Consider the following 10,748-nt stretch of genomic DNA (forward strand, 5'->3'; position numbering starts at 1 on the left):
ATCTTGGCTTTGGATCCGGGCCTCAGCAGGGGACTAAAAGGATTACTGTCGTCTGTCTTTTAAACAGCCTTCCCTAAGCCTTTTAGCCCCCCATTCATTCTTCCATCCTTCAGCAGTCATAAAAAAATCAATCTGTCTCCTTAAAAAAAAAGGAGTCAAAACAGTTCATCATGTAATGGGAAATTAGATTTCATACACATTACGTTGCTGCTGTGTTCGCAGCTTGTCGGCATGTGTGTGTTTTCTCTGTTTTATTGTAAAGTAGCTCTAAAGCCGTAAAAAAACAGGCCCAGTGGCAACAGCTGTGTTGGGGGTGAAGGAGGCAGGGCGAACTCTACAGTCGGTCTAAGCAAAAACGATGCAGTTAAGATCAGTATGCGCTCCACGCAGTCACTCTAATGAGTTTTCATTCTCACTGAGAGAGCCGAGCTTCCGCTCAGAAGCTTGTGGCAGCGTCACATTATCGCCTCTTTAATCACAGAGAAGCCAGGTGTTCCTGCCACAATCAACATCCCATTAACCCGTCATCTCGACTGTTTGCAAATGTTTTTTCGACCTCATGAAGGATGTCAGACCGCGTTCGGCTTGTGTCAGCAGGATTACGGCGCCTCCGTCGCGCGGTCTCGCTACTGCCAGCACCCATTTGTTATTTCTATGAATGCTTTCAGATTGTTCCATCTCGCATCGCGCTTCTAATCTACGACCTGTTTTTTTTTTTTTTTGTTCCTCCATCAGTAAACCCTTCCCCATCGGAGACAGAGTGACGTTCAGTGGAAAGGACTGCGTGTGCCAGCAGTGCTCCCAAACACTTGTCAAGAAAAATGAACCCATCAAGATCCATGGACCCAGCCGTAAGTCCAGCGTCAGCCTCACATCCAACGAGTCCAAGTCAGCGGAATAAGCTAATTAAGTGTTTGTCAAAACAGTTGCTGGAAAATGTAGTGCTGATCCACCAGCTTCAACAGACACATCATTAAATTAGTAAAAATGCTGCGCTTAGGTCACATGCAGAAAAACAACCAGAAACTATTATGATGTTGCAAAAGTCAGACACTTACTAAGAAAGGATTGTGTAAAAGTGGCCGACAGCAGGTTGCTGCTCACTAACAGTAGACTCCTAACAGATGGTGGAGAAGCAGTGAATAAACGTCTTTTCTAGATCCCCCTATGCAGCAGAATAAAACGCAAACGGCTCCCCAGCTGCACGTTCATCACTGTGTCATATGAGGATTCACTGTGTGAGACTCCATTGAAGTGCAAATACAGGAACCTAAGGCGAAGCCTTCTATTACAAAATGTTCACCAGATCCAAGATTGTGCACCAGTGGGCCGAAGAGGTAGACATCTGTTTTCTAAGTACAAAATAATTAGTTAGGGAGAAATGCAAAAAGCAGGGATGGATAGGAAAATGTTTTCTTTTTTGAACCACGGAGCCTGGAGAAATCGAATTTCCCTGTGGGTTTTTAGAGCCTCACTGTAGTCCTACTTTTCTTGAAGATGATCATATAAAAATGCTTCATGCTTGGGAGTTATAGCACAATTGTACACTTTAAATCTACTCTACATCCCATATGAGAAAGTTTGTTTGTAAAACGGAATGACAGCATCACAAGAGGTAATCAGCAGTATCTTGTGTAGGTCTCACACACATGTGCAGTTGCAAGAGAAAGTATGTGAACTCTTATTTTCTGTATGGCATGGACCAGGGGTCTGCAACATTTGGTGCTGAATTTGGTCCAGTTTTCTACTGACCAAAACCAAGCAAGAGCCACTAAGTCATTGTTAAGAAAAGTACACTATCTATGTTTTTGTAGCCATTTATTTAAACAAAGTGTGTTTTTAATAATTAAAATATTTAATTTAATATAATTTTCTTTGTACAACCATTTTAACTTATTCTACTTTTTATCTCAATTGAGAGAATCTCCCCAGTTTATGTTTTCATGTCTTTTATTGAACACAATCGTGTGTCCACTTTATGCTGAAGACCAAGTCAGTCCAAAGGGTTCACATATTTTTTCCTGCAGCTGTAGACAAAAACATCGCCTCATCTGACAGCTCAAATGACTTAATTTATTTCTAAATTTAATCAATATTGCACTTTTCCAAAAAGTAAATTAGAATTTTTTTTTTAGCAATCTCCTTTTTAGTTTACAAAATTGGCTCGTTTTCACCAATAATACCTACAAATTTAAAAAATATATTTATTTATATTAAATATATACATTATCACGTTAAACTCTTAATTTATGATCAAATGTATTATATTAGTCCCTGAGGGGAAGCTAAATGACTTTCAGTTGAATCTAAAAACCCTCATTCTGCAGTTTTCATTTTAATGCAAATTGAGGAATAATTCACAAACTTAGTTAAACTAAAATAAAAAGCGGCAAGTGTCTTTAGTTTTCCAAAAAAATAAAAAATAAATTTGTCTTGGCTAATAAAGCAGAGTAGTCCCTGATGAGCTGCTGGTCTGCTCATTGGCGCTGCACACCATGTCAATAAAGGTGAGGCTAAGCCAAACATCCTCTGAATTGAAACTAATGAAGCGTTGACCTTGTGTCGCCTTTTTGTCTCTTTTTCAAACACTTTCCAAACAGACTGTGCAGGATGCGGGGCGGAGATCAAACAGGGTCAGTCTCTCCTGGCGTTGGAAAAGCAGTGGCACGTCAGCTGCTTTAGGTGTCAGACCTGCAGCATGGTCCTCACAGGAGAGTACATCAGCAAGTAAGCTATATATTCATAAATATTTTCAAATGCAGATTTGACATGCTTCGCCAATCTGAAGGTATTTCTGCCTTTGCAGAGACGGCGTGCCGTACTGTGAGGCAGATTACCACGCACAGTTTGGGGTGAAATGCGAGGGATGCAGCAGATACATCAGCGGACGGGTTTTGGAGGTGAGATACCAGCATGAGACGCAGCCAACAAAGGCTTAGCTGCACAAAATCTGCACAGATCTGCAGCCATCCAAATTGGAAGATAATTGCGATAGGGAGCAGTCGCACGCCATTCCCTGCTTTGCTGAGCTTTAGGAAGCAAACAACTTAAGATTACGAGTCGATAAAAAGTTATTAAACCACAATGAGATAGCATGCACTTCTTTTTTCTTAAAAAAGGAATTTTATGATTAAAAAAAAACAAACAGGAAATAGTTGGCTTAAAAAAGAGGCAAATATATTTCAGCAAGAGACATATTACAAATGGTTAGAAAGAGCCAATTTAGGCTTTTACTTTGAAAGAGTCTAAGAAAATGATTGAAGGAGTTAGCCTTAAAGGTCAAAATAACAGGTGGAGGTAAATTGCTTGCAGAGATGAGTTTATCTTAGTAGTAGGGGGAAAAATAATGAAGGTGAAAGCAGTGGAAGTGATTAAGTTCAGATGTTAATTAAATGTTCGGAAATTTGAGTCTCTGGAGGTTTTTTTCTTATGGAATGAATGCAGTTAAACATGCTTAGATACTTTCTTTGTCCTTGTGTCTTTTTTTGTGTAAGAATGACTGTTGGAAAGAGCTTTGTTCCACTGTCGCTGCTCTATTTTTAGACATGGGGGGTGTGTTCAGTCTCTTTCTTTTCCATTTACATCCTTTTATAGATCTCACTTTAAATTTAAGTAGCCCTGAAGGCATAATCCTCAAAATCTTTCTGTTTTTTTCCTATTACAAACTTTGACTAATATGTCTTTTTGCTCCACCTACTTCCACCCATCCAGATCTCGTCATTTTAATGCTCAATTGTTGATATGGAGAGACTAAAGACAGAGAGGAAGTGGATGACAGGGGGTCATCTTTTATTTAACTTCACATATCACTTCCGCTACATATTTAGCAGCCCATTAAAGCATCTGCAGAGAAAGAGCTCCTCCTTAGAGAAGGGTAACGGTCGCCGCTAAACGGATGCCAAAAAGACCAGACAGCAAACGGCTCAGACGAGGAATGCTGCATCCTCTCCGGGTTTTGCTTTCACAGTAACCTGAGCATGCTCGTGCAGCTCTCGGCGCTTTGTTTTGAAGCTCCGACTCAATCGAGTGTTCTACATTACTAGTTCCTGCACATCATCGCATAAAAGATCGGCTTTATGGAGTGCGAGGAAAGTCGGCGCAGCATGAAATTAATAAAATGGCACTCTGCGATGCACTTAAAGCGTGTTGGGTGTGTCTGCTTGACATAGTTCAGGTCTGCTTGTCAGCAGTGCTTCTATAAATAGAAATCCTCTAATGGTGTGTCAGGGAAGACAAAAATGACAGGATGCCATCAGCCCTGCAGAGACAATTGAGAAAACATCAGGCCCATAAACTGAACCATTACTTATATCAATTTCGTCTCATGTAGGTTTGATGTGCCCTCTTTTTGGAATATCTACTTTTTTTATTTAATTGTGTCCTTCACTAACAAGCCCATTCTTTGTGTAACTCAAATACACATTCTTTTCCTCGTGTAACTGACCTACTGGGACATATGCACTAATTATAGCAGGGGGGGAAGAATGGGTTGCATGTGATTTCTGCATGCAGCAGCCACAGGCTATCCAATAATGTATCTGCAGACTGTGCGGCTACTGGTTGTCAAGTGATACACAGTGGGAAAACACATGTAGACAATGGCCTATTCAAGGTTAGGGTACGCTTTGTGCACTAGATCTCAATCTGTGATCCTCTTTATGATGATGATCATTTATTTTCAGTTCTTTCTCTCAGGCAGGGGGGAAACACTACCATCCGTCCTGCGCTCGATGCGCACGCTGCAACATGATGTTCAAGGAAGGAGAGGAAATGTACCTGACAGGTAAACTCTGTCCACACACATATAGCCACAAAACACACATGACTCCCTTTTTTTACTCCTCTTTTTTTTTTCGATGGTCAGGGTGTGAGGTGTGGCACCCATTATGCAAGCAGGCGGCAAGGGCAGAGAGGAGACTCAGGGTGAGTCAAAAAAGTGTATATATATGTGCTCCAGAAATAGAAGTGAAATTTCCTTAGTGTGTGACTTTTCCTCTGTCCGCTTCCCCACAGCACAGACGCCTGTCAGAGACCTCCATCTCACCTCCCGGTTCGTCTATAGGCTCACCCAGCAGAGTTATATGTGTAAGTAAACAATCACCCAGACACTTAAACACTCTTTAGGTACATTTGCTACAACCAGAAACACAAAACGACCAATACAGGAGCTCGAACGGTTCGCCAAGAATAAGAAAGGCTGCTCTTTCCCTCGGCCTGTTCATCTGTTTCCATTTACTGTCCATTCTGAAGGAACCTGTTGTACCACTGTGGAAAGAAAGTAAAAGGAATTCCAATCCTCAGTTTTGATTGTGTTGTTACTTCTGAACAAACAGTAAAGCTCCTATGTCATTATGAAGTCATGATTTTTACTTTTAAGACTAATTTTCATTTATAAAAACCACAGCAATTTGCTGCACAAATTCTAAATTATTCATTAAGGTTCACCAAAATAACAAAGTAAAACTTAGAATGTATCAGATTTGGCTTCATCGTAAAGACCTTAATTTATTTATTTTTTTTATTTTAAATGAGATTTAAAGATACATATTTGTATTTTATGTTGAATGTATTTCGATTTGTCAGTTGTCCCAGTTGCTAAAGCAACACATTCTCATCCACAAGTTGTCACATTGACATTTGGTTAAGGACACTTTTTGACATTTTGGGTGTCCACAACTTGTCGTTGTTTTGACGTGCTGGATGTTCGTAAAATCAAGGGTACGCAACCCTCGGGATGCGGTATCGGATGCGGTACAGGACCCAAACAGGTACCAGACACGATACCAGGCGTGTCCCCGGCCCGGGTTTGGGTTAAGCCTTGTTTCCAATGAGCAGTCCGGTACAGTATGGTCCGGTTCAATCCAGTGTTTTGAGCGTTTTTTTTTTTGTAAAATGGACCCGTACCTCTTGAAGGCCCCCCATTTGTTGAGGTTCTCAGAAAAATAGAACAAGACAGTTTGGGTGGCGTCGCTGTTTCACCCCGCTGATTGTCAGAAAGTGATGACGACATTAGAAAGCGCTAGTATAGCGCTAAGCTAGCGATTCTGTCTTCCTCTTTATGTCCATATTCTTCTTAGCCTCCCGCAATCTTCTTTCAAACATTAACTTCCTGTTATACAAAATGTATAAAAAAGTAAAGCAAAAAAAAAGACACTGCTGGATGACCTCCATTGTTGTTGCTTTTCTCGTCGTTGCACTACATTGACTCAATGACACACTAGAAGTCGACACCACACATGCGCTGTGAAAACAAACTGTTCCGTTTGAGCGAGGATTATCTGAGTGGAAATGAATTAACTGGTCTGTCCCGTACTACTGCTGCCAGTACCGTACCACTCGGTGAAAATGAGGCTTTTAGGTACCGGTACCGTGTTATTGGTTTGATTCTGGTCCAGAAGCCAGCGTGTCAAAAAACAATGAGTTGGAGACACCCATAACATGATTTTTTGGCGTGGAGGGGTCCTTAACCAAACCTCAATATGTGACAAGTTGGGAGGGAGAATGTGTTGGCAACACGTGAGTGAAGTTGCAATCCTTAGACCAAGAAGGTCCATGCGTCCCAAAGCAACAACATAGATATGAAAAGCAACTTAAACAAAAGCTCACAATGAGACGTCACACTTGACTTTTCCAACAACATCCATCTGTAACAGAGACAGCACTAAATTTAGAATTTGGTTGCCAAAATAATGATTGACTTTAATGCTAAAGGCTGTGCCACAGAGGCTGGAATATTCATTTGCCGGTGAGAACTCTAAATGAGAATTTGACCTGTTTCTAATTATAGGACCAATTGAGGAGAACACACAGGCAAAGAGCAAGGTTTTAAAAAAAAAATAAAAGTGGTGAAATGACGGGTAGAAAGAGGAAATGATGAAAGAGTAGAGCATGGGCAAGGGATAAATGAATAGAAGAAGGAATGGCTCAATGGATCAGAAGAGAGCATGGTTAGGAGGAAGGAGTGAATAGATGAGAGGACGCTTTAAGTGAGCAGGGCTGCATTAATGACGCCCAGGAGGATCGCTGGGTTGAAGTAGACCTGGGAGATCAAAAAACAAATCCTGAGCTTCTGATATGTTAGTGAGCTACATTATAGGCAGTTTTCCAAACATGCTTTTTTACATTTGGTAGGAGGCTAAAAAAATAAATAAAAATGCAGAAACTACTGTTGTTGTGAACTTTGATTTTGAACTATTGTGTTGGTGTTCCGACTTTTTATATTTAAGTTGTTGCTTTGAAACAAAGCTTCAAAGTCCCACTCCGATCATCTTTTTATCTATTCTGAAAGCATTCCCAGTGATCTTTTAATTATATTTATGCCATTTTAAGGCAAAATCAATAAACGTGTTTCATTTATTAGGACATAGTTTCTGCAGAGCAGCAATACTTGATTAGAAATTTGCCTCTGGAATGTGGGCAGGACTGCTGGTGGTGAGCAACCCCGCCCCCACTTCCCCTCTCTGTTTCTGAGAGCTGTCTGTTTAAGAGAATCAGGGAGCGTCCAGTCGATTGTCTATTTTCAATTTAAATAAAGAAATATTTAAAATGCTATTTTAGGCGCCCTGCGACAGACTGGCGACCTGTCCAGGGTGAACCCCGCCTTCGCCCATCAGTAGCCAGGTTAGGCTCCGGCACCCCCGCGACCCCGACAGGGAAGAAGCGGTCAGGAAAATGAATGAATGAATGCTATTTTAGGCTTAATTTCCTTTATATGTGTCTCCCATCATCAGAAAAAAAGCCACTAAAATACTTAAAAAAACACCAATTAAAGTATTTAGCTGAACTTCATCACTTATTTTTCTGGTGTCAAGTTTGAAAATTTTGCTGTATGATAATGTGTATTTTTTAGTTTAAACTTGTAATCTACTTGTTCAGAAATAACTGCACACACAAAAAAAATTAAAATAAAAAAAAACTGCAGGGTGTGAATTTTAAGATTTCCTTCCACATGTGAGCCTGTTTCACATTTACACGACTGCAGTCACTCCAAACTGGTGAAGTATCCCTGAGGATTACTAAATTAATGATCATGATGAGCATGCATCTGTGTCTATTTATGTATCTGTGTGCATCATGTTCAGGTGGACAGAAATGCTGATAGCTCAGACTGTCGCTTTACGCACTTCAGATTTGGATCAGTTCCATCATTTCAGCCCACTTGGGCTTGCAGTTTGGCAGTCTGCTGAGCGCGGCTGTATGTGACGGTGGTATTAGCATGTCAAGGGGTTGTCTGCATGCTTTTGCAGGAGTCACCGCTCTGCGCTCAGCCTTGCTCCTCTCTCATAATCAATGACCTTTCTGTTTAAAGTGATAGATGAGGGAGAAATGCGGTGTAAGCATGCTTGTCGTCCACACCGTGCCCCCTCCCTTTCTCCTCTCTGGCTCTCTTTGCCTCCTTCGCTTTCTTTCTGAGAAATGCAGGGCTCCTGAAGGTCAATTACTCACACTCCTACGAAGTCCTGCAGAGTGCATGTGTCTGTTTGCATTTTCGTGCACTTCATGAGCACAACACCCTTTTTGTTGTGTCCTATTCATGTATTTGACATCACCAGGGAAGTTTGCATTTCACTCTCATTTACCATTGCATCTTGTTGTCATTGTTTCAGTCTTTGGTGGATGTGTATGTGTCCTCTCTCCAGGCCAGAGTGGAGAATGAAATCCTAGATTATAAGGACCTAGCAGCCCTACCAAAGGTCAAGGCCATATATGAGGTTCAGCAGCCAGACCTCATACCGTCCTCAAACCAGCAGTACCCCAGTTACTTCACTGATGACAGGCTAGACACTTACAGCTATGGGGAGGTACTACTTTTTTACACACTCGAGGCCCAACTACAAACTAATATTTTGTTTGTAAATCCTGAAATTTAAGTCTCTAGTTGACCTCTCCCTGGTTTACAGCAGACATCTTTGTTTTTATGTTATATAAATATCAGTGCATTACTGTGTACGCTAGTACAAATATTTAAAGACCCACTCCGATCGTCTTTTGATCTATTGCTAATTATGATTTTATATATATATATTTGGTAAAATCAAAAAACTGTCGCTTTCTAGGACATAGTTTCTGCAGAGCGGCAGTGGTTCATAAGAAATTTTCCTCAGAGTTATGGGCGGGACTAATGGCGCAAAGGAAGCCCACCCCCACCTGCCATCATCCATAGCTGAGCAATCTGTTTACATGCTCTGCCATTAGCGTACACAGCAATAAAAATGGCGAGCAATATTGTTGTTATCAAGCCGGACAGTCAACTCGGATGAGGCAAACAAAGGCGCACATGGATCTATTTGTCTGCAAGCGAGAGCAAGAGGACCTGGCTGTAGAAAACAACATGGCCTTAAGATAGCGCCAGAGCATCTTCCATCTTCAGTCCTCAACTGAACAAAGTTTGAACAAAGTTTACGCTCTTATCCTAGTAAATACACCGGAACTGGGTTACGGTTAGGAATCTTCAAGTATAGATACGTAAACTCAGCTTCCAGCTTCAGTTGTGACATGCGCGCTTCCAATTAATGATAAGCTTAATGTTGCGTTTGGGCAAACTGAGTGGTGCAGGGAACTTGTGGCCCACCCATCCTATTTTCTAAGTCATAAATTTGCTCTTTTTCTAATAAGATTTTTTCATCTACTCCTGATTCACAACAATTTGAATAAAGAGATACTCAAATTTACTCAATTTTAAGTTAAATTTCCTTTATTTATGTCCTCTATTTTCAGAAAAAGACACAAAAACATGTTTAAAAGCACAATTGTCATCAGAGTGGGTCTTTAAAGAAGCAAATAATGTTTTCTTTAATTTTTTATTCTTGTCAGGTGGTATTTTTTTAAAACCGTGCACTCCTTTTTTGTTTCCACATCTAAACACAATCGACAAAGTAATATTTGAATTTCTTTTCTACCTGTTCTGCAGTCACTAGGGACCCTTTCCCCTTATTCTCAGGTAAGCCTTTATGCCTTACAAGTTGAACAAATTCCTTTTATCGAACTTTTATAAGGAATTGATCGAAAACTTCCTGCCCCCTCTTGAAGTGTCTCATCCTCTGTGTTTTTTAAGGATTATGACAACATGGATGCAAAGCAGCGGCATTGCTCCAGTCCAGGTTACATCGATTCCCCGTCGTCCACTCGTCCAGGCATGTCGCCCATCATGCCTCGGTCTCCACAGCACTTTGGCTACGCTGGTGAGGAAGTATAGTCAGATATTCTTTTTTTTTGTTTGTTTTTTAGTAAAAAATAGCAAATAATCGACCCTTTTTACGTGACGTCACACATCGCTGGTCAAGTGCAGAGTAGCTTCCAGTGTATATTGTTTAGAACGCCAAAGCTGACAGCTATATAAAGTAATTTTACATAAATAGTAAAAGTAGCCTAATTAATTGTTACAGAAATGTGTACAGTATTTATTTTATAAATGTCCTACCTGGTTGTATTCGTTTTTCCCTCTTAGATCATTCACAAATCAAAGTACAAATGTCAGCAGTCCTGCCTGCAGTCAGAATGCAACAGCTGCTTCCTTAAATTCCTATGAATTATATTAAACTGGACATGAATTTCCATTGACTTTTGTGCTCAATCGCACTTAAACATGTGTAAATAATATTAGCCAAAATAGAAACCATTAGAATAATATCTGCTCAAATGAATGATTTTTTTCAATGAATCATCTGATATTGAAGGATTATTCAAATTTGTATTTAGATTTGTGAACGATCTAAGAGAGGAAATGAAAAAACAATTCGGCAGGACTT

General features: G+C 40.4%; 1 protein-coding gene across 6 annotated transcripts in view; it reads left to right on the top strand.

The window, feature by feature from the left end:
* The window catches only part of ablim3 (actin binding LIM protein family, member 3), a 51,679-nt gene that overhangs the window by 30,443 nt on the left and 10,488 nt on the right, over positions 1-10,748 (top strand). For 4 of the 6 annotated variants that reach the window (XM_036213802.1, XM_024283798.2, XM_024283799.2 and 1 more), the window contains exons 4-12: positions 736-851; positions 2,601-2,727; positions 2,807-2,900; positions 4,696-4,783; positions 4,865-4,923; positions 5,014-5,085; positions 8,640-8,801; positions 9,911-9,940; positions 10,055-10,181. In XM_036213802.1, the coding sequence (XP_036069695.1) occupies positions 736-851; positions 2,601-2,727; positions 2,807-2,900; positions 4,696-4,783; positions 4,865-4,923; positions 5,014-5,085; positions 8,640-8,801; positions 9,911-9,940; positions 10,055-10,181 (875 nt within the window). The remainder of the gene's footprint in view (positions 1-735; positions 852-2,600; positions 2,728-2,806; positions 2,901-4,695; positions 4,784-4,864; positions 4,924-5,013; positions 5,086-8,639; positions 8,802-9,910; positions 9,941-10,054; positions 10,182-10,748) is intronic. The other 2 variants (XM_024283801.2, XM_024283802.2) reach the window with 1 other exon arrangement.

This window comes from Oryzias melastigma, linkage group LG10 (genome assembly GCF_002922805.2).
Source record: "Oryzias melastigma strain HK-1 linkage group LG10, ASM292280v2, whole genome shotgun sequence".
In the NCBI taxonomy this organism is placed as follows: Eukaryota; Metazoa; Chordata; class Actinopteri; order Beloniformes; family Adrianichthyidae; genus Oryzias; species Oryzias melastigma.